The sequence below is a fragment of the Tympanuchus pallidicinctus genome, unplaced genomic scaffold (genome assembly GCF_026119805.1).
Source record: "Tympanuchus pallidicinctus isolate F22 unplaced genomic scaffold, pur_lepc_1.0 scaffold1, whole genome shotgun sequence".
NCBI lineage: Eukaryota > Metazoa > Chordata > Aves > Galliformes > Phasianidae > Tympanuchus > Tympanuchus pallidicinctus.
This window is the reverse complement of record NW_026294618.1, coordinates 63,266,043-63,289,683: the sequence shown is the minus strand read 5'-3', so window position 1 is coordinate 63,289,683 and position 23,641 is coordinate 63,266,043. Positions and strand designations below refer to the sequence as shown.

Below are 23,641 nucleotides of genomic sequence, written 5' to 3'. Positions count from 1 at the left end.
ACCAGACATTACACATGTGTACACCAAATTATATACCAAGATGCAAGTCTGCTTGTATTTTTGCAATATGACCAGTATGGAGACATAATTTCTCTTCTTCTTCTAATGAGGAATAAAGGAAAATGCTAAACAAGATGCTGTAAGTTTTTCTTGTCAATTAGCCCACCTAAAGATCATCCCAGCACATGCATAGCCAATTACATTTCACTCCTAAGACGAGAGCACAATCAAGTATCTGATGCTGCTGGGATAGTTGTCATGAAGTACAAGCTTACATGAAACGCAACACGAGTCATCTGGCAGTTTAGGCTCATTTCTCTGGTTTCCCTCCTATGATCAATCAGAGGGTAGCCAAGGCCACATCGAAAGGAAATTATAGAAATGCTGAGATGAGGTTCTTCAGTAGCCCCCTAGTAAGGGCGGTGAGCATAGTCTTTCCTCCCCACGCTACTCCCCTCCAGATGAAACCCACGTAATAATGAATTAGTGTACAGGGCAGTGTACCTGTACTCTGAGACCCAGCCGTATTTCTGCTGCTTCTTCATCGCTAGTTTTGAGTGTTTCCCTTTAGGTGAAAGGGCTGTTATGTAAGATTCTACATCATTTCCTCTCTTTCTCAGAACTTTCTATTCCTGGACTTTTGCCACTGTCTCTTCATGGCTATTCTCTGCTCTTCCAGGAGATTTTGCCAGGAAATAAACACAAGGAATGGTGTCTGGATGGTTCTTACCAAAGGAGTAATGGAGAATTTCTAACTAAGCTCCTTATCCTCTTTTGCTGCTCTCAGGATGCAGAATCATAAAAATGTTTTACTCTGGGGCATTGCTGTAGCACCACACAGCTCTTACAATGAATCCCAATACATAAACACAACAATGCATAGACAACCAGTCGTGTCAGAGGGTAACTTCATGGTTATGTACCACTTTCTCTTCTTCCTGACGTAAGGGCAGCAAACACGCTACTGCAGAAAGCCTAAGGGGGGCTAGAATCTTTCTTGGCATAAAACCAAGAGTAGGAACACCACTTGTAATTTAATTTCTTGCTTGACTGGATCACTTATTACATTTCCTTGTATTTTTGAATTTGTGTATATTATTTATTGCATTTTTATTCTGAATTGCTGTCAAAACAATCCAGTTAGGATGCAATAAAATCCACCAACTCAATAGTGAGTGATAAAAGCAATTGTCTTAGCTTGTAGGTATAAGCAAATGCTATTTATCTGTTTAGCACCGTTATCTCACATTGTTTTGATCAGAGTTCTCTCTATGAGAACAATAAGGTGGGAATTTTTTCCTGTCTGGAGTGTCAAATAAATAAGTGTTGAAGACTACATCCTGTTAAGTACTTAAAAGCCTGGATATTTCCTTACGTTTCCTACATTGTATTCCAGCTTCCATAATAGCATGCTTAGGAGAAAAGGCATTCAACTGGAAGGTCTGAAATAGCATTTTAAAAGTGCAATTACCATTCATTTGTTTAATTTAGCTTTTTTTTTTTTTTTTAATGGGAACAGAATAAAGAACTGACATGAAAAGTCTCTGAGAGGCTACTGTAAGATCTTTATGTCGAAATTGCATTTTACCTCCTTCATACCTTCAAAGGTGTGATGTGTCAGCCACGAGCTTCAGTTATCCACCTCCTGTCAGCAGAAGCAAATAGAGGTGTGATATTTCATGAACACATAATAATTTCTGTACAGATACTTGCAAGAATGAACACGGTATTCTGTAAGTGTTTATTCTGTGGGGATCTCTGAGCCTTGTAATTTCATACAGCTCTGAGCTGATTTAGAGGTGAAAAATAATTCAGGTATCAAATGATGCATTTTCTCTCTCTGATATTCTCTGGATGAGGTAAAGATATAAAGACATACAGGCACTATAAATGCTTATATACATTTAAAGCAGTGTTATTTTTTTTTTCTCTGAAGTCAAAATGTAGGCTGAAAGATATTCTCGATTCGTACTAAGAATTCGGTGCAAAGTCACCAGTGTGAAATGCTAATTTATTTAATCCTTTTTCGTGCTTGGGGACACATAAATGCCTGTCCCAAAGAAGACAGTGATCTTGTATGTCACATCTTTCACTGATGTGAAAGCTATCTCACATTCTGACTTGTCTACTAAGCTCATGCCTGCCTGCAGCGAACACCCCCTTACCTCAGGGGTACCCCATGTAATCAAGTGTTGCAAGCCAAACTGGAGATGCTGCAGACACCTGCTGATAGAGCACCTGATTTCTGGCAAAACTTTGTAGCTCATAGGTGAGGCATAACCCCAGTGAGAAACAATGCTGTGTCTCGGATAAAGAGCTAGAATTCCCAGGTCAGGCATGAATGGTCTTCTGCACAATTAGAAAGAAAATGTTCTGAGAAGGTTTTAATATCGATTATATAATATTAGTCTCTATATTGCTCTATGTTTCTTTAGAGAAACATCTTTGAAGCCCTTGGTGGAAAACACGAGTATATACATTTTGTGTGCTATGTGAGGAAGCCCACACATTGATTTGTCAGTTGATGTCTTAGGGAGCAAATCTGTCAGGATGTCTATTGTCACCTAGGCACAAAAATTTGTCCATCCTGACTTATGTTGTCTGTGTAATCCCTTTTACAGTGAGGGTAATGAGGTGCCAGAGATGTGGTGGATGCTCCATCCCTGGAGACCTTCAAGGCGAGGCTGGATGAGGCCCTGGGCAACCTGATCTAGCTGCACATGTCTCTGTTCATTGCAGGGGAGATGGACTAGATGACCTTTAAAGATCCCTTCCAACTCTAAGGATTCTATGGTTTCTATAAATTTAGGATGCTCTCCAAGGCTATTCCCTATCCTAGGGATGGTTTTGAAAACAAATTCTCACCAGCATTAGCCTAGGTTAGCCCTCTCACTGTCGTACTCTTGGAGCTACAAGTAATTTTCACAAATGGGACTCTTTGTAAGATTTTGAAACAAAAGCCAAACAGTCTCAGCTTGCATATGCCTAGCAGTATATATGAATATCTACCATTTGCACCAACCTCTGTGAGACCACAACCTGCGCGCATTTTTGCCTTATTATCAACATCTGAATTTCAGCTATTACAGAACATTGCACATTAACCAGCCACCTGCAGAAGCTCATTTTCCATGAAAGACTCCAGAAATGCAGACACATTTATTTATAAATGCCTGTATGACCTCCTCCAACATTTAATGCCATCCAAAATTACAATCCTTATGTTCATTGATCACAGATAGAGATGCAGAGATTGGTACTTGTTATGGTGTGTGGCAAAGCTGAGGCTGACTCCTGGTGGACTGTTCCAAATTCTGGATGTATTATTTGCTAAATGCCTGTGCCACTGCTATTTTCTCTGAAGAGAACAAAAAGTTGTTCTGTTTTTGTCTAGTGTTTTGGGAGTTTGAAAACAGAATAATGAGGAATTTCAAAATCTCTTCAAAATCTCAAGCTTCCTGCTTGATTTTGTTGTGTGTGTGTTTTTTTGTTTTTTTTTTGTTTTTAAATTTATTTTTTAGCCAGTGAGGTTATATGTGTTTCAGGAGATGGGTGAAAAACAGTTTTCCATCTGCCCCAATTACTGCTAACATTCAAAGCAGAGGTCTGATCATATTCTTTTATGTTCTCCTTGTTATTAGATCAGCGTCATCTGAACCCCAAATGGGCAAAATTAGCATTATCAGTTTTTGGGGGGGGATTTCCAGTCCCAAGGCTGAAATTCTGCAGAACAGACATTCACTGTCAAAGCATTACTAATAATTGTAGCCAACAAAGTGGTTTATGTCCTCTTATCTTCCCGCAGGATTCTAAGAAACATTAAATGTGGGCTGAAAAGGAAAGCAAATTGTATCAATAGAACATTCTATCTCCACATTGGAGTTGTTAAAGGGCATTTAATTTTAAAATAAAAAGTCAGGTAATTCTTCAAAGCGTAAACGTTCTCTGGCATTCAGCTTCCCACACCTGACAAGCATAGGTTAAAAGACATAATCACTATAAGCAGCAAACAATTGTGCAGGCTGGAAGTAATCACACAATTTGTCACTTTAAAGCCCACTTGAAAACTAAAAGCTCCAGGATTCTTATAACTGCTTTATAAACAATTTACCATCTCTAGCTTATTGCTTCAGCTATCTTTTCTTAAGCTGTTTCCCCTTCTCTACTCTGCAGCTCTTCCTTTGTGATGTGCAGGATGTGTTTTTTTTTCTTCCAGCTTGCAAAATTAACCTTACAGAAAAGGAAAAAAAAAAGCATCGAATCATTGTGTGGTGTTTTGTCCTTCAGCTCAATCTCCTCGAGGTCAGATAAACACTGATGTCAGCACCAGGGAGGCTGTCCATGCTGTCCCTGGTTTGGGGAGCAGGGTGCAGGTTGTCTCTTTCAGCAGCAAGCTGTTAGATTAGCTCAGCTCTGTTACAGCACCACAGCTGGAGATGTCAAAGCTGATCTTAACCTCTAGCAAAACAAGTGCCCCCAATCTGATTCTGGCAGCTTTTGCTAGTCAGTGGCTTGCTGCTGTTTGCAGTTTCACTTTGGTCAGTCCCACGTTTCCCCAGAGAATCACAGCTCAGTGTAAATGCCCATCTGTGAGCTGCCTTCCAGCTGGGACATCCCTCTCTTTTTGACCTAGCAGAGTGTTTGCAAACTGTAAATCTTTCCTTATCCGCAATGTGTTATAGCATGGAATTTCTGCTCTTGCTGCTTTCTTGCTTTAAGCTTTTGTTAGGCTTTCACTCCACTTCCATAGAAAACATCCTTTTCAAGTTCTCTTTTGGCCATTTCTTTCTGTGACACGAGCTAGATTGTTTTAGGTCATTTGGTCTAGGCATTTCAGGCTGGCTTACAAGCCTTATATCCCCGGATTGAGGACTGCTCAGAAACTGAAACTTATTCCCCATTAGTGTCTCCATCTCAAATCCCCCAAGCCAGTGAACTAGCCAGAAGCCGAGCAGCAAGATATCCCCAAATCAGCCGTTACCACCAACAAAAAAAGAGCACAAATCCCAGTGTCTGCACAATCTCCACTCCCTAAATTGATCTACCTTGAACAGATTTAGAACTGATGAGCGGTGTGCAGGAGAAGCATGTTGAGCAGGTCAAGCATGTTGGAACTGTACCCTCTGTGCCCCAGAAGCAGGTTGAAGCTACTGGAGTTCAGGGACAAGCCAGCAGATCTGTGAGATTCTGAGAGGCTTGTATAGGCACAGGCTGGGCTCACAGGTGTGCAGCAGGGGTTCAAGTGAATGTGAAGACTGGCCCCAGGGATATCAGCAGTCCTCAGGCAGTGAGCAGTCCTCCTTTACTTTTTCATGTTCTCCAAGACCTCAATTATACATACAGCTCAGCTTTTAGGTTTGTATCTTACCTCAAAAATGCCTCCTGCTGCTATCCTGGACAGCCAAGAGATTTACCTGTGGCTTCTTTGGGCTATCATAGCCTATAAATCCACAAATGCTTTAAGCTATTCTAAGCCAGAAATGATACCCAAAGCCTTCTTTATGCCACACTGCCCCTTCACCTACACAAGAAGTGCCTGGCTGCTGTGAACTGTAGCAGAGAACCTGCTTTTTTAGGCCCAGTTGTGACCCACATTAGTTGTCCCCATCATTCTCTGCCAGTTCATTGAGCAATTGCACCCAGGGCTGTGCTGGCACAGAGGGGCAGGTGGAGCTGGATGTCCTCCTGGGCACACAACTGGCTTGTACTGGCCTGCAGTGATATTAGGGGCAGCCTTAGCTGTGTCTCCACAGTGCAGCTCTATTGAGTTGCTCTGAGCATCCTGCTGGGACTGCCCAGTGACCTTTCTGTCCTCTTCAGCAGATGCCCACACTTCAGAAAAAGCACACTGCAGGATCCCTCCTGTTCCACCGTCCTCTGTGGGTAATAATTACCTGCATGTCTCACTGTGCTTGGCAAGGGCAAATGACCCTATAAGCTCCCTTCTACTTACAGCTCTCTCTGTTCCACAGCAATTAATGATTTCTTTCCAAAAACTGCCACTGACCAATTGATTAGTATAATTAAGTTAAAGTCAGAGCAATTATTTCTAACCTTGTGTTTTAAAAATTAATTTGTACTGAAAACCTGTCTATCTTCCCAACTTCATCTATTGCTTTAATGACATACATTGTAGAACTCTTCTGTCTGATCCTGCCTCCTACAAAAGATATTGAAATTGAAGCCCTCTTTTTGCAGGAGAAGGACATAGGCTTGCATCTTTTTTTAAATGATATCTTCTGATCCAGCCATGACAACCATACATAAAACCTGAACTTTCAAGGATATAAACATCAGAAGTTGAACATGCTCCTACTGAGAAAGAAGCTAGAGAGACGAGAGAATTTGGGATGTATGTTCTGTTGAGCATTGACTGATGAGATTCTACATACAGAGTACTTCTACTTCCCCAGTCACCCTGTAGGCTGCTAGGAGGTCAAGGAAGGAAGCAGCAGGCTGGAAGGTTTGTGCTGGAGCTGAGCTGCTCCTGGGGATGAGGAGGGCAGGCAGTCTGAATGCTGGAGCAGGAGCTGCACTAATCTTCCACAGGACAGGTGGCACAGGGCTTTTCTCTTCCTGCACTGAGGCTAGGGGTTGTAAATAAATTACTAAAAACTAAAAAATGTTTCAAGGTTACCATGCCAGTGTAAGTATCAGCATGATGCCCTTATCACTTCTCTTAAGTTCCCTTCCTTTGCTATCTTCCTAATGTAACTGATACTCAGTTGTTTCATATTAGATTGCATAAAACCTGAGTCCATGCTTTCCTATGTTTTTGACTATGAAAATACGAAAGCCTTTCTTACAGCTCAGGCAACATCTAGCATGGAAGATCTTAGACTGCAACTTCAGACAGTAGGTAATACAGAATCCTGCATTTATATCACCTTCAATGCCAGACAGATTCATTCAGAGTCCATTTGGTGAGTCTGGATGGACAGAAAGAGTAATTCCAGGGCAGAAGTTGAATTTTTGATAGCTACTCAGGTAGAAAATGTTACAGAGAGCAATTTATGCTTTCTTACAATCCTGACACAGCGGTTTACTTCACTGTATGATTTACACACTAGAGAAAAAATAGTAGCAAGAGTGACTCTTCTCTCAGATCCTTTACTTTCCTCACTGCAGATTTCAGCAGCTCTATTTCCTAGCCTGATTTCTTACTAACTTGCTAGAAATATTTATCTGCTTCAAAGAACAGAAAGTAAAGCAATTAATCCTCTTCCTTCAGGAAGCCCCTGCACTGCTACCCTGCTTCCTCTGACAGGCTCCCTGTTGCTGCACCTGGGACTTCATCAGAAAGCTGTTCAGACATTTTCATTCTGGTATGGCAACTCCTCATTCAAACACACAGAATATCCATCCTGCCTCTGGGCTCAGGCTATCAATAAGTGTTATTGGCTCAGTAGGCATTAAACATTGTTTAGAAGATGGCTGCCAAAGGCCCTTTAACCATCACTTTTTGAAGATAGGCAGGCTATCTAATTTTTTGTAATGGCATAAATGTGTGTGAAATGCCATTGCTGCCTACAAAACATAGAGAAGGAAGGATTAAGACATTATAATAATTAGAAGTAGAATGAAAAAAGTAAAGAGAGCGTTGTTTCATACTACTAGACAGGCAAAGCAAATCTACAAGGTTACTTCAAACTGAATCCTACAAAAGCATTTATTACTTATGCAGCCAACAAGGATTTATAATTGCAGAATAATTCACTGAATTATAGTTAACACATACACTACATTTCCCACAACACTATAAATCCAAATTTCAATATAAATCCAAATTCTACTGAAGTGTGAATCTTGAGATTTAGAGCTGCTATCTGTAGAGTATATATCATTTATACTTTATATCTTGATATGGGGATCTCCCTTGAACTTGAGCAAAGGGCATACCACTGCTTTAATGGAATATGGCAACACTTTAAAAAGCAGTCCCCCACAGAATGCAAGTCTGGTTGAGGCATTTAGGGGCTTACATGCCATTGTATATATTATCTGTTTTTATTTTGATTGAGGAGCACATCTGCAGCCACAGGAAAGCAAAGATTTCACTATAGTTTAAAGGTTAGGAGGTATTTTGGACTAAGGAAACAGACTTCTTTCTTCCTTTCACATATGAGAATTTCATAGCAAGGCTTACAGATGTCCATAGCATGGAGATCAAAATGCTGTGGACTGACTCTGGGAAAATATCTGCATAAAAAGAAGAATGGGATGGGAAACAAGGGATGCAGCTAAGGAAGCCAGAAGCAACAGGATATGGCACTATCTGAGGGAGAACAGCTAGTAAGGTGCATTTGTCTCACAAAGAGCCAGAGCACTTTTCCACCTGTTCCAAGATCTCTGAGCAAGGCTGTCTGTGGTTGTGTGCCCTCTACAGCATCTGTGTGTGTGGAGTATGTTCAGAAATTTATTTTCCTCTTATATAATCAACTGCATATTGCTACATATTTTGTCAAATTAGCTCCCGTGACTGAATAAATTACTAATTTGTAACTTTTTATAAAGCAAGCAAAGACAGTAGAAAGTTCTTGTTCTGACAGTAGGTGAAGAAAAGTTCTGTAGAAATGTTGGATGTTCTATTTAATAAAAAGCTTAATAATCTCTGTAACTTAAATAGGGTGTAAGAGAGAGGACAGTAGCTAAGTTCCAAATTATGATAGCTTTTACATTGTCAAATCTCAGAGAGATCATTATTCCTGGTAAGGAATGTAATTATTCTAGAGGTTTACAAAATTGCTCAGCAGTATGTCTTATTTTTGTTTTATTCATAATAGTTCAGAAGTCATCTCAAGGCATCTACCTCTCCAAAATGGGTATGCATGTGTTCTGTGTACATCACACTGTGCTCCTGTGCTTTAATATGTGGTGAGAAGAATGGCTTTTTTGGCTCATTAGCAGCTGTAATGAGTATGTAGTGCGTGCACATACCATCCATGAATCTGCTGTTTGAGGTAAACAGAAGTCTGGCAAGCATGCACGATAATTGTTTGTTTGATGGGGAAAAATGGTGATTTTTATTTGCATTTTATTTGCAATACAATGACAACTTTTTTTTGCAGAAGTTCATTGATACATTCCATGTGCAAAAATAATTTACACTTCTGTCAAAGCACACGCATGTGTACATATATATATATATATATTTACTGACACTGAGGAAGATAAATGAGAGCTTGCATCCACTTTACAGGGCAAGAGAAAGGAGAAATATAGTGGAAATTTTCTTGCATTCATATCCAAAGCTGTGATCTGCAATCCTTTTTGGAACTACCATGGCATATAGAGTAGCTAGGACACTTTGTTTTGTGTCTACTTCAAAAAGATCAATGTGCCAATGAGAAAAAATGAATCACATGCAATGAAATCATATGTAATGATAGCTAGTAACTCTTCAGAACAAACAAAACATTCAAAAAAGCAGACTGTGAAAGTAAGAGACATGGAGGAAAAAAAACAGAAGCTGAATGTGTATTAAAAACTCCACCAAAAAAATTTTGGTGATGCTTCTGTAGGTAAAATGAGAAAGGCAGATATTCCTTTTTCATCATCTCACCCTATGTTGAGAATACCAAAGGAGAATTCCCACTGGCAGCTGAATACACAGCAGCCCTTGTCATCTGGTTCATAAAGCACATCAGCATGCAGCATAAAATACAGGGACAAACACCATGAGGACCTGCTTTACACAACACTGTGCTGGAGCCAAGGATTAACGCATACAGAGGCTGAGGTGACCGGCCCAAGAAATGAGAGGAGAAAATATGGGAAAGACTACAGTGAACCCTAGATATAGGGCAGGGACAGGCACCCTATTGAGTGGTAAAACCACCATGTGTGCACATGTGTATAACCACTCACTGGGTGTCTTTTTCTTTTCAATCTTCAGGAAGAGGCAGCCAGAGTTCTCGCCCACCAACCAGTGTCCGTCGGCACATGTGCAGCTTTGAAAAACCCCACACTCCAATGAATGTGTAAGAGAAGCTGCATGAAAAAAGAGTGGTTTTACCCCTTGCTTTCTCTTTCTCATTGGTTTATCATGTCTAATGATGCGACAGATGTGGTGCATGCCAATAAAGATGGGAAATTTGCTTATGTCCCCTGTTTCAAACAATGCCTTAGTCTGATTATCCAGATGTGGTGAAGAGGATACTCAACAACTTTTTTGCAGCTTTTACTTTTTTTTTTTAAGTCACTTTTGTTTGTAAATGCCTACAACTTTGTATATATATGTGTATATATATATATATCTGTTTGGTTTTTTTGTTTTTGTATTAATTTTATATTCTTTTTTTCCATTTTACCATCCTTTTTTCTTTATAATTATGCATGGAGGTGACATTTCCCTGCATGCTTTAAACAACAATCTAGTGGCTGTCTCATGGCATAGCTCTTGCTAACTGGTTTGGTTAGTGAGCTGCGGCTGCAGAGCCAGCAGAAGGAACACAGAAAACACTGGTTTGGTGGCATCGGAGAGCAGGGAAATTATGTGCAGGCACATGTAAATAAAAGCTGCAGAATCTGACCCAGGAACAAAGAGTTGTTTTAACATATCTCTAAAGAAAAGCAGATAATTTTTTGCTGTTACAGATTTTGAAAGATGTTCAGATTCTGAATATTCTCCATTCAATGAACAGTAGCAAAGTGTAGTCAATCCAAAATAGAGGGCAAATACTGCCATCTCTTAAACAAACACAGATCCAGTGAAGAAAACATGCTAGCTGTTGCAGAAACAGGAAGGCCTCGCCCCATACTTTCCAGAACAGATTTATGATCTTCTCCATCTGATAAACTGCAGATGTGAAGCAGTCCTGGTCCATGCCCCAGGGAAGGTTGTGCAGTGATGAGGTGGAAATCTGCCGCTGAGACACTTACCCAGCATTTACAGCTCACCTAGTCAGCCACAGAACACTGCAGCCCCATATCTATCTTTGACAGGCTACATTACTTGTGGGCAGGTAACAATTATGTTAATCCAGTCAAATCTGCTCCTCTGGTTCACAGATCAGAAGAAATACATGCATTATATCATATACTTGGTGTAGTAACTGGGTTTGCCTCCCTAAAAGGCAGTGTAAGGAGCAGTATAAGCATTCTGTTGTTGGATAGAAGTTGCCATTTTCTGATGTGGAAAAAGTGGTGCAGATTTTCAGGGCACAGACTGCCAATTATCTGTCTTCAGAAATGGGTGATGAAATCTGCGTCAAACCTTTAGGAAGGAAAGAAAAATGAATGCAACAGATTGTATTCAAAACGCGTGGATACAACAGTTGAAATTCCTGAGCATGGAGAAGGATGAGCTGTTTGCCTACTCTTTGCATGGCAATGCTTGGGATTTTTTTTTTCAATCCAGAAAAAAAAAAAAAAAATCCTCATCCACATGATGTTCTGAGAAACATTTCTGGTGCATCTCCAAGCATTCAATGGGACTTCAAACACTTGTGGTAGTTATACAGAAAGTAAGGCTTTAAAAAGCAGCTGACCCTTTCAGATCTGCTAAGCACGGAGCTTGTTTTGTCTTCTTCCCCCTCTGCTGCCCTGGTACTTTCCCCTCCCTCCAGCTAGAGGATGTATTCAGAGGTCTGGCAGCACTGCACTGCAGTGCAGAAGGGTGCATCCTTCACCAGGGATGCCTGAGTTCTCCATGGCCAGGCAGCTCGGCTGAGCTATATAGTCATGCAACTGGCATGGCACTGGCTGTCCATCACTGCCACCTGACCTCATGGCTGAGCCTCAGTCAGAAGATCTGGAGCTCATCAGTCAGGATTTCCTGTGGAAACCCCATGCTTTGCTGCCCAATGTGCTAGAAATGAGCAAGAGTGTTGCCTTCCAGTTTCAGGCAGACAGGTGTAGGAACCTGAAACTCATTGTTTTGATACACGCAATACTTAGGATTATTGTGTTAAGATCAATCTCCATTCTCCATATGGTCTTGTGGATGTCCAGAAATGCAGAACCATAAAAATACAGAATAATAACAACTGATCACCATAATAAAAATTTCAGAAACATCAGCTTTGAGTTCCAGGGCTCTTTTCTTCTGAAGCCACAGTTATTGCCATGGAAACTTTCAGATACACCCAGAAAACCCACAGCCCTGATGTGCTGGTTCATCTCCTACAGCATATTAGAGCTATAGAGCTCTACATCACAAGTGGGGTGTCTTGTGACTAAGCTTCCCGTGGTAACTTTGTTAACGTTGCTTTCAAAGCATTGCCCTACCACTAGCAGTATGTTAAAGCAAGTCTGATAGCTCTTTGAGTACTATTTTAACTGTTAGTTTATTTTATTATCTATTATACCATTATCTATTTTCTGGGTGATGGTGAGAGAAAGACCACAGTGACTGCTAGTGCTATAAAACTGCAAGGGCCGCACACTTTTTGGCAGCAAACATACAGAACAACAACTGGGAATTTTCTGATAGAACTATTGACTAGGAAACATTATGGATTTTCAAAATAATTTTCACTTTTATAATTTTCTTAAGATTCTGACTGTGCACGTACATATTATGTGAAGTACCTTCTATACCCTGTGTTAATTCTTTCTCAGATATTTGAAATCCATTACTGGGTTGTTGCATCAAACTGAATATTTTCAGCTATTTCAGCTTTCCCTCAGACACTCTGATCTGTTCCTTATGTTGTTTTTCTTTTTGTTTTGCTGTTGTTGTTGCTATTCTCTATATAGCACTCAGTTAATCAGTATCTTCCTCATTAAAAATGTGGTTCTTACAGAATTACAGAAAGACTACAGAAAGCAAGGAGAAACTTACCACCATCTTAATTAAAATTAACCTACATTTAAAGGAAAGTTATTTCCTGTAAATTCCCAAAGGAATCTCTGTAGCATGGGTACTTTTGAGTGGGGAACACAACAATTTGCTGGTTATTAAGCTCTAAGGTCATTAAATTTCTTATTTAACAGCAGTTCTAGATCCCTTTCTGCAATGATTCTTTTGAAGGAATATTTTGGAAGGGTGTTGATCATCACAGCCTGCCAGTCCTACATACTACTAGGTCTTAGTTACACTCACATAAACTTGTCATATATTAATTTAATTCAATCATTTTCTTCCCATGTTCCTAAGCTTTCCAGGTTCCTTTGCACAATACACAGTAATTTTCAGTTTTCAAGCTGTATTAGCTGTGTTTCTTTCCAAGCCTGTCTGAAAAAATGTTTCACTTCAGGTATTGTCAACGAGTGCAATGCTGAGAATTTATCTTCAAGCATGCAGCATCAGGAACATTTTCAGATAACAGAGATGTACTTCTCTACTGATATCAGAGGATCTATGACACCAAGCATTTCCTTTGCTCTAATTTTGAAATCCTTTAAAAAAATCACAATTCAAACCAGTAAGGTGTATTTATTTAGAATATTTATTTGTAAGTAACACCAAAATAAATACTCTTTTTTTTTTTTTTTTTTAATTTTAAGATTACCTTTTAAATAAACTTTTATTTGCAGGTTTTTTGATCTTCATTTCTTGAATTCTGCAATAATTTCTCTGTGGCTTGGGCAAACTGTTCATTATCCTGAGTTTTGTATTATCTATTAAAATAAGTTCTTCTTTTTTCAAGCAACATTGCGGTAGCTATTTGTTATTCTATTGAAAATACTTAATTAATAGTTTGTGACCTGCAACTCTGCTCTGTAATCTGGGGTCATTCTCATATTGCCAAAGCTACTAGAGCTCTGCAAATATATTTCTTTGAATTACTTGCAGTAATTTATTTTTAATCATTTTGACATGACAGAAAAAGCAACTTCCTGAACCAAATTTTTCTGACCTAACCCAAAATCCTGTGGGTAGGATCATGGATCACATCACAGCATACTCAGGCTAAATACAACTTCTAACTCCACTTTACAGTATGTATGTTACCACTGAAATTTAAAAAGAGAGAAGGAAAGTCAAAAGTCAGCAAAAAATCATTTATCAATAGGGTTGTGTATATTAGAAAGCCCGAGTGTGAGTCAGATTAAAGAAACACTTAACTTTTGCAGCAGAGTAACTAAGGAAGGAATAACGAGGTAAGATTTACTTGACGCAAGGTAGAGGCAAGGCAGGGGGTTAGAAACAAGGCCGTGGGCTTGTGCCCACCCAGCCCACAACCTCAGGTTTCACTAGGCTCTGCCTCTGCGACATCTCTGACAGCGTTGTTTTCTCCTGTATTTTCTATATATCTGCTTTCTGCGTGCTGCTTCCATAACACATTTAAAGTAGCTCTCTAATTAACATAGAACATTTTGTCCCATGTACAAGGCAAACAATTTATTTTGCCCTAAAAAAAAACCAAAACAAAAAAACAAGGAGGGGAGAGGCAAGGAAAAGTTAGTTCAGTCATTTACATTTCCAGAAACACCAGTGGGAGGTTAAACTTTGCTCTAATTACACAGCACTACAAAAAGAGTTGGAGTCAGACTATGAGAACTACTGCAAGATCCTCTTATCACTGATGTGGAGATTACATTGTAAATAGACTATAGCTGAAATTGTTTGTTATTTTGCTTTTTAAACAACCCGTCCCCTTCTTTGTAGATGATAAAAAGCAATGTTTGTCTGGCAAGAAGCCTGAGCATACGTCAGATTGAGAGTGTGGTGGGAGATGACTCTCTCACTCAATCTTGGGTGAGAAACAAAGAAGTTAAACCTGGGTTAGGGAAAGAGGGTTAGGGAAAGAGATGAGTCCCTGGAAGAAATGCTAGAAAAATCAGGCTTGCAGGAACATGTTAACGATGTGCCCAGGTCTGCTAATGAATGATGGAGCTGCCTGCTGCTGCTTGCTAAAAGGCCCTGAGGAGATTATTCCCTTAGTACAGGAAAAGATCACTAACCTGGAGAAAAAATAGTTCCCCTCTTTAACCTAATTACACACTACTGTGGCCGTACTGAAGTGCATGGATGCTATGATGGAAGAAACCTTGAGACAGATGCAAAACACCTACAGTGTGCTGCAGTGGAGGTACTAATCTCAAATTCTAGACTAATATGTTTGAGTCCTGGGAGTGGTAAGGTTGCAGCAGGGCAGAGTTCTGCTCAGGTTTATTCCTGCTGCTTATATGGCTGCAGAGCTGAGGAAAGCTAGTTGTTCCTTTTTTGTAGGAACAGCAGGCACAGTAGGAACTCCCCTGCCTTGGGAGGGCTGTTTGGGCTGTCAAAGCTGACAAAGGCTTTGTCCCATGTATTTGGATGGGGCTTTTCTTCTTTTTTTTCTTTTTTTTTTTTTTGTTCTCCTTCCCTACTTCCATAGGTTAACTATCTCTGTATGAACGTGTGGGGACAAACTTACATGTGCTGATTCCTAGAGCATGATTTCAGGGGTAACAGTGCCACAGTGTGTGAAGGGTAAAACATCATTTGTTGATTGGGCAGTACCTGACACTGACCTCATCTGGTTGCTGATCAGATATTTTAGGCTTTGGTTAGAACCTAATTCCTGTTGACAAAATCTTTTGCTTTTTGTTACATTGTGTTTCACATCCCTTCCTTAAATATTAGTTCCATGGAAGATACCACTAGGTTATCCTAACGCCTCCTTCCATCTGTGGCATTTCAAACAGTTAGTGTAGTGATTACAAGAAGGTAGGTTTGGACAAAGCTTCAGTTTGTGAATGAAATGAAGGGAACATATCATTTCCTCTGTAACCTCTTCTGCTGGTTAAGTGCCACTGTTGCTTTAAAAAAAAATAATCTTATATACTTGCCCTCTAAAGATAACATATGCAACTCTGGCATCCCAAAAGGAAAGACAGAATTAAGCGTAATAGGTCAAGAAACTTCCCTTCCTTTTTGTTCTCAAAGACTGCTTTACTGCATGCCCGGCTGTTTCATGCTGGCAGTGACAAGCAATACATCAATATGATGAGGAACCATTTCTCAGTGTGTGTGTTCCTGAAGTTAGATTCACTGAAGTAATCTGGGAGTGCTATTCAATTTAACTCTTCTGTGTGATGTCATTTAAAGACTTTTTTAATGCATGAAAAGTTCAAGATAAAAGAGACAAAAGATTCAGCCTCATAGCTTATAAAGAACATAGTTCTCTACATTCTGGATCTCAGGCTGTTGCTTCACTGGTGAGAAGTGATAGGATCAAAGAGTTGCATTGACTAGTTTACGTTAGAGCACTGACTCTCAGAAATGGGGCAATCACCTTCCACCTCAAGTGCATTCAGTCTGTAAGATATGAAGAAACTTTTGCCAACCTATGGCCGAAGTAAAACATTTTCAGGGCCTTACCATATTAGGAGGAACCATCTATTGTGTGAATGTTTCCAGGCTTGATATTGCACCAAGGAAGACAACAAAGTCACATTCCACAGGCACTGGCAGGATCAGGACTTTCCTTTCTGCTTGTGTCTGAACTCCAGTCTAGAGCAGTCCTACCCATAAGCAAGTACAGGATTTGGGGCAGCTGAAGACTCTTACAACAAACAGTGAGCCATCTAAGAAGCTGTAGGCATGTCCTCAAATGAGGAATAGCTGGGCAGGAATATTCTGGATTACTGCCTCAGATTTGGACATATCAGTTCTTTTAAAGACTTTCTGCAAGTAACTATTAATATCAGAAATTCTGGCTTATTTTGTGTCTATAGTCATCAGCTGAAAATATCCAAAAAGTAACTACTCTGGAGTCATCTGGAGAAAACTTTGTAAAGGTTGATGCATGTAAAATTAAAAATGATGCTTTGAATTGCCAATGAAAAATAGCAATGGAGTTTCTCATGGTTATCATGCATCCAGTAAAAATTCACACAGCAAATGTATTTGTGCCTATGCCCCTAAAATACATAAGTACTAGACAAAGCTGTGATTAAAACTGAGAAACAGTAGCTAAATTTCATGTGTGTTCTTGCCTATAGAGAAAAATCAAGCCTATCTTGTATGTTAATAGGAGACCCAACAACCTATTTGGACATCTAGGCTAGGTGTAAAGATTTGAAGAAATAATACTTGGAGTGTTACACTGGATAATCACAACTGCAAACCTTAAGATCTCTTGAGACTCTATGGAGGTTGCTACCAGGCACTAAGTGTGAAGTCTAAATCCTATAGGTGTTTGTATAATGGTTAGATAAAGTTAAGAAAGGTAAATAAATGCATGCCATACATGAAACAGGTAACTTGTACTGGTTAAAGCAAGAAGACACCTCATTTCAGCTCGTCACTGGGCACAGAATGCCACATTTTCAATATCCTGAATGTGATCCAGCTTGGTACTCTCTCCTGACTTGGTATGGAAAAGCAGCCTTTCCCACATTCTACGTGACAAAAAGCTTTAATTTTTACCTTTTGCCTCTTAAGACTTCTTCCAAAATAAGTGTGACAGTCACTTAGCAGATGATGACCATACAGTCAGGATTGACCTGATCGCTTCACACCAGTGAACTGATTCCTATCAAACCAATATACAGTTTGAGTCTGAGCTTTTCCAGCCAGATCTTTACATTTTTCCTAGATGTCAATTAATGTCATTCAAGGTGACTGGCCTTTATTTCAGGATAGCAAGCATTTTTCTTGCACGTTAAATGTTAATTCTACTCAAATGTGTCAAACTAAGCAGAACTGCCAGCCAGCTGCCCAGCAAGATAGAGCCCATGTATTTCCTGGCACTGTGGTAACAGTCTCAAATTCATTGGCAGGTTCACGTTGCAGGGGCACAACAAGCAGAGCAAGTTGAGAGAGAGAGCTGGAGTGAGAGACTGAGAAGAACAGTAATAGAAAAGAGATTTCCCTGCAGAAATCTCCTGAATGACCCCATTGAGAGCCACTGTGGCTCTAAAGCTGTTTGTCACTGGGCTATCAGAGGCATGGCAGGCAGAGGCAAGACACGTCAACAGCACTAGCTTTCCTTGCACAAAAAGCTGGTAACAGATAAAACCCGATTAAGTGGTTTATTCATGTGTGGGAATTGTAGTCCCAGCACAGTTTGATTCAAGTACAGCTGTTACCTTGGGCTCGATTAAGTATGTTATGGAGAGTGCTACAGAAGAAACAAGTCATAAAAGCAGAATCTGAGTAAAGGGGAAGAAAGTGATCTGAATAGGAGGAGGAGACAGAGGTAGCAAGTTCCTTAAAATAACAGCACTTGCTTTTGATGTAAAATACAAAATCTTGGAAATAAATTTAGATACTAAAAAGATGGGGTGAGGTTGGATTCAAAAGTGAAATGATGCACCAGAGCTAGATACAAAGTGGTAAATATTGCAAAAGTGGACTTAGCTTAGGAGCCTACAGGAAGTCATCAAGTTTTTTCAGAGAAGACTTCTGCGGTATTTGTGAGCTACATAATGAGCAAAATACAGTATCAGAGCACCTGACTTATTTTCCACTCTATGTATGAACAGTTTGCAAATCTTGGTACATTAAAATATTACTTTAAAACTCATTCACGCCCAGTAGTTAGACTCCTTCTCTTATCTCAATGACACTTCAAGAAAATGTCATATCACAGCTCTTTTTGATCAGAACTAAAGTGCTTCTAAGCCTTCATTCTTATCTTTTCATTAGTCACTATAAAGAGGTTAGTTTCTTCAGCTGGGAATTTGGTTACTTTGTTTTCCTCCACGTGAAAGCTCTAAACACAAACAGGTTCTACTGACTACATGCTTTGGGGAGTTATGAATTTTTTAGATTGGTATGTTCTTGTGAGCCAGTTCCCACTGAGATGGTGAATCACAGGTCTGGAGTCTGGAGATGAACATCACAGTTTGGGTCTTCCTCAAAGCTCTTTTTTTTTTCCTCTAGCATTATTTACTGTTCAGCAAAGAAGTGCCATGTTATTACATACATTTCTTTTCCCTTTTGCTAGTTTAACATTTATTTGTGTTGTCCTAATTTCTCCCAGTTACCACAAAGTTGGCCAATAATATCTTTACAAAATTCAACTGGTAATTATTAACTCCCTGAGAAACAGAAGTGCAGGATTCACAACAAGAAAAGGCGAAATACTCAGAACATTGCAGGCAGTACAAAAGGAAAACAATCTTCTCTGGTGTTTGCAGCACCACCAGGCAGCAGTGGCTGTACCAGCCTCCCACCCAGATTGCCTCCCACCTGTGCTGCAATCTTGGGGCCTGAAATGTAATGTTTTGTTTGTTTCTGCTCCCTGAGAGTTGAAACTCTGAGATAAGGCTGCTTCCTACTAATAATTTCAGTATTTCTCCTTAGCCTTTGGTTCCAACCTAGGTGATTCATATTATAATTTCTGAATGATTCCTACTACATGACCTGCAATTTAGTAATTGCTTGATCAACTGAAACACCACTCAGCTCCCACCAGCTGCTAATGAGAGACAGCTCTGCTTTGAGTGCCGCTCTCTGGAAGGCTCAGGGAAATGTAAAGGCACTTTCACTTTCTTTCACATTCTTCCACTGTGAACCTGACACTCAGGTTCTCCTTTAGCCGTACACCCAGGTCGTGGAATCCAGTGTGGGATTTTGTTGGGATGTAGCCCACACGAGAAGTCAGAGAGCTCAACTCACCATGGTCATATAGCTTGTTCCTCCACCCACACAAAGTAACCGTTTTATCCAACATTTTATCCTGGTATGTAAATACTTGTCACTGGGGAAGAGCTTGGTTCTGTCTGTGCAGCAAGAGATCCCCTGCAATGTTTCCCAGTGGGGAGTGCAGCCTGGAGACTTCGTTTGGACACTGGGTGGTGAGATGGAGCCTACAGATGCAGGTGGAGGAGCTGGGCATGCTGCTACCCAAGAACTGAAGGAGGCTGTGGGTGTCAATCGTTTCTGTCAATGCTAATTTGCCCCTAACTGTGAGGGGAATGGGGAATTTAAAGAATGGGTTACTAATGCTTCCTCTTGTTATCCTGAGTGTTGAAGGCTAAGGCTGTAGGTGATTTTTCTTCCAACTGTTTGGAAATATTTCCTATAAGTTGTAAAACAGGCTTAGTTAAAGCTCTTCTTGTGATGTTATTTTTCTTTTTCTCTGCCCCTTTGCAAGATGTAGTAATCAAACTTAGATAAAAAATGAAATAGCCAAAGATCCTCAAAGTCAGCCTTTCTATAGCCCTACCTGTGGGCCGGGCTTTGCAGGGTGGCTGTGGGACACAAAGCCAGTGCCAATTGCCTCTGGCTGAAAATTGTTGATGTTAAAAGATGCTATTGTTTCCTTTTGTAGTAGGTCGTGAAGAACTGGGCAGGAGGAAAGGGAGGCTTTTTAATGAGGCGTAGAAATCAATTACATAGGCTTGTTTGTTATATTGTCTGTGCCTGAGTAATGTAAATGCAAATAAACCCATCTTTATTTTATTCATAGTTCTAATGGAAAGTCTGTGTCATGGTCTGAACCAGGTGGAAGACAAGCTTCCAAGGGCGAGCACATGTGGCACAGACTCTCAGTGCATGTGAAGAACCAGGAGACAGGGTGCAATCAGACAGCCGTGATCAAACCCCTCACTAAAAGCTACCACGGCCAAAGCAAGAGCCTGACTTTTACCGATATGAGCAGCAAGACTCTGTACAACGTGGAGGAGGAAGAAAATAGAGAGCCTGTCCGCCTCAACCAACCTAGCAGTCCCTCCATGGTGGTGCACAGGCGGGTGGCAACCACCCCACCCTTGCAGGCTGCAGTGGAGGAGACGTGTCTCTTCCTGCCCGAGCAGTCCTCCAAGGACCTGCCCCTGCAGCCCCGCTCTCTCATGGAGCAGTTGCAAGGGGTGGTCAACAAGCTGGCCACTGGCATCCCTGACTTCAGTGCTGTCCTCCCTGCACCTGGCTCAGGGAATGGTGCGCGGCCTCCCCAGCAGTCACCCCTGCTGCCTCTCCAGGCAGCTGACTTCGGCGGGGAGCCCCTGTCTCCCCCAGCTGAGGAAGCGGAGAGTGAGAAGCTGAAGCTCATTCAGGGATATGTCTACGAGAAGAGCACAGAGGATGAGGAGGACGAGGAGGAGCCAGCGACCAGCAAGCTCACCCTGGACGACTCACCTGCACTGACGCCTCCATCCCCTTTCCGGGATTCAGTGGCTTCAGGTAGCTCCGTGCCCAGCTCCCCTGTGTCGGAGTCAGTACTCTGCACACCTCCAGACGTGAACTATGCTTCTGTCATCCTAAGGGATTATAAGCAGAGCTCATCCACCCTATAGAGCATGGATGCTGCTGCGGGAGATGTGGCTCAAAGGACTTTGGTAGCTGCCCGCTGTTAGGGCCTGGGGAAGTATATCCCCGGGGTGGCAGAGAAAGAGTGAAGAGCAGAGTCATACATGACAAGAGCATACATACATGACAAACTTTATCCTGCACTTAAAGAATAAAAAAGAACAAAGAAAAAGAAAAAAAAAAACAAACCATTCTGAGGGCTTAACATTCTTTATCTGTGAAATTACTGTACTTCGAGCAAATGATAGGAAAAACAAAGCACAAACCTAATGGACAACTTCTATAGCAAAAAAAAAAAAAAAAAAAAAAAAAAAAAGAATAAACACACAGGAAAAGAAAATACACTCAGTCACACCATCTCTTGGCAGTGCTTGAAGAGGACTCTGGGAAGTGCAAACTGGGAGAAGTCCTTAGCGTGTATGGTGACTGCAGCCTGCCTGCTGTGCCTGAAGGTCCAGGAAATGGAAGGGGCAGTGTGGTGAGGTGGAGCAAAACTGCCTGTGTATGAGATACAAATGCATAAATCATTTCTTGGTTTCTGCAGGTGGTATAAATGCATAACCTGTTGGGGAGAGGGGACCTGAGATAATGTGAAAACACATGGCTCTTAATGACTTTTGTTGGAACAGTTTGTTCTTTGTATGAGGCTGCTTTTTGGGGGATCTGGGCTTTTTTAAGGATAACTGTGAACAAAGCGATGAATATTACTAAGACTTGAGAGGTTTTTGATGACAGTCCTTGTTGTAGTACTTGTAATATGATAAAGGCTTGGGAAAACTGCCCTTTTGTATACAATTGCAAACTGTGTTGGCTAAACTGTTACACAACATTTACTGTAGCAGAACAATATTTATTGACTGACTTTTCATAATACAACATACTTGCCGTGTGATTACATCATTCTTTTGTGTAACTATGAAATCAAATGCTTTGGAATATAGCTGTATACTTAGAGCAACAACTATTACTCTGAAAGGCAGTTCCTTATTGGGGGCTTTAGAGTCAGTCTTGAAGCAACAATGAGCGTATGTTTGTGTGTCTGTATGCGTGTGTACAGAATGTGTGAAATGTAATGTCCCATAACTACCATTGGAAGATTGTCTTATAAATATTCTATCAATATTTTTATGTTCCAATCGTATTTTATATTGCATTGTTACAAATATTCAATAGATCTTTGAAGGTTTGTATGCTGTGCTAATATGTGTTTTTTCATATATGAGCTGAGACAGTAGTTCCTATTATAATAGGGTGCTTTATTTTGCAGATATTTTATGAAGTAGATCTATGATATTAATAACCAGTGCATTGAGAACTTGTTACGTTGTGCGTTTTGTTACTAATGTAAAAAAAGAAATAATGAAAACACAAAAAGAAAAAAGTCTGGTTTTGAAATCTTGCACATACCAGTATAAGTCTATAAAGCCGAGACAGGAAATGTATTTGATATTTTTGTTTCTTCAGATAGTTAAAAATAAAATTATGTCCAGACAGGAACTTTCATCAGTGCTTAATGTGTACATTAGTCCCCTAGGTCTGTTCTAAACCATTCTTTTAATCTTTTTATTATGTTCATGTTAGTGCTTTTTCCATACAGTTTCATTTCTTCACTGTACAATAGTATGTTTTATCTTAAATGTCACTTGTAAGCAGCTGTACTCTGTCATTCAGTCCTGCTCCTCTATCCTTCATATATGTCCTAGAGATGGACCTAATATACAGCTCTGTAATGACTGGCATATTCAAAGTCCAGCTTTAATTGCTGTCTTTTGAACTTAGTTATTACTATCTGATTTATAAATGTGAATGTTACACATATTCTGGACAGGATTTCAGCTGCTATGAACTTTGTGCTCTTGAATTTAGTGGGGAATCCATCTCATAATTCTAAACTTTATTTTCAAAGATATTTTAAAGGAATATTTATAACCATACTTGTGAATATTCTATCAGAATTTTTCTGAGTTCTTCACTTTTCTGCTCTTTTTCTTTCTTTTTCACTAGAATTTTAAGTCCTGGTGCCAGTCATCAATTCTCCTCTTAAGATCCAAAGCTCTTTATTTTGATGGAAATATTGTGGTATTGAGAAATTTGGCTGGTGCTCAAAATGGGATGGAGTCTTCTTTCCTCATCCTCTTTTCACATTGTTTTCTCCTTTCAAAATGACTTGCAGCCAATTGCTGTCATCTTCCAGATGTGGAAAGCATGAACTGATTTTGCCCAAAGGCACAGTTATGTCTTTGTCGGTAGATTGACTTTGCTACTTTATAATGAACTGAAGCCACCTGAGGGTCAATTGATTGACTTTTGTCTGCTTGGGGCTTTTAGGGGGAGTTTTTTGTTGTTGTTCTTGTTTTCTTCTTTTTTATAATGCTGATTACTCATGAAAACAGTCAGAAAATGCCATATTTTCCTTGCTGATCACTGCAATGGCAATGAATTCTATCTTGTTGTAGTCTTAGTATAAGTTTTCTTCTGCTTTTTCTAAAAATTTATGTTGTTGGTAGCACA

At 40.2% G+C, this 23,641-nt stretch overlaps 1 protein-coding gene across 5 annotated transcripts in view; it reads left to right on the top strand.

The window, feature by feature from the left end:
• Positions 1 to 21,470, top strand: part of GRM1 (glutamate metabotropic receptor 1) — a 182,722-nt gene extending 161,252 nt beyond the window's left edge. Inside the window, exons 9-11 of one of the 5 annotated variants that reach the window (XM_052670902.1) lie at positions 8,784 to 8,822; positions 9,896 to 9,980; positions 20,327 to 20,438. In XM_052670902.1, the coding sequence (XP_052526862.1) occupies positions 8,784 to 8,822; positions 9,896 to 9,956 (100 nt within the window). In that variant the 3' untranslated portion in view covers positions 9,957 to 9,980; positions 20,327 to 20,438. Of the gene's footprint in view, positions 1 to 8,783; positions 8,823 to 9,895; positions 9,981 to 20,291 lie in introns of all 5 variants that reach the window. The other 4 variants (XM_052670893.1, XM_052670919.1, XM_052670911.1 and 1 more) reach the window with 4 other exon arrangements.
• Positions 21,471 to 23,641: the final 2,171 nt, after the last annotated feature.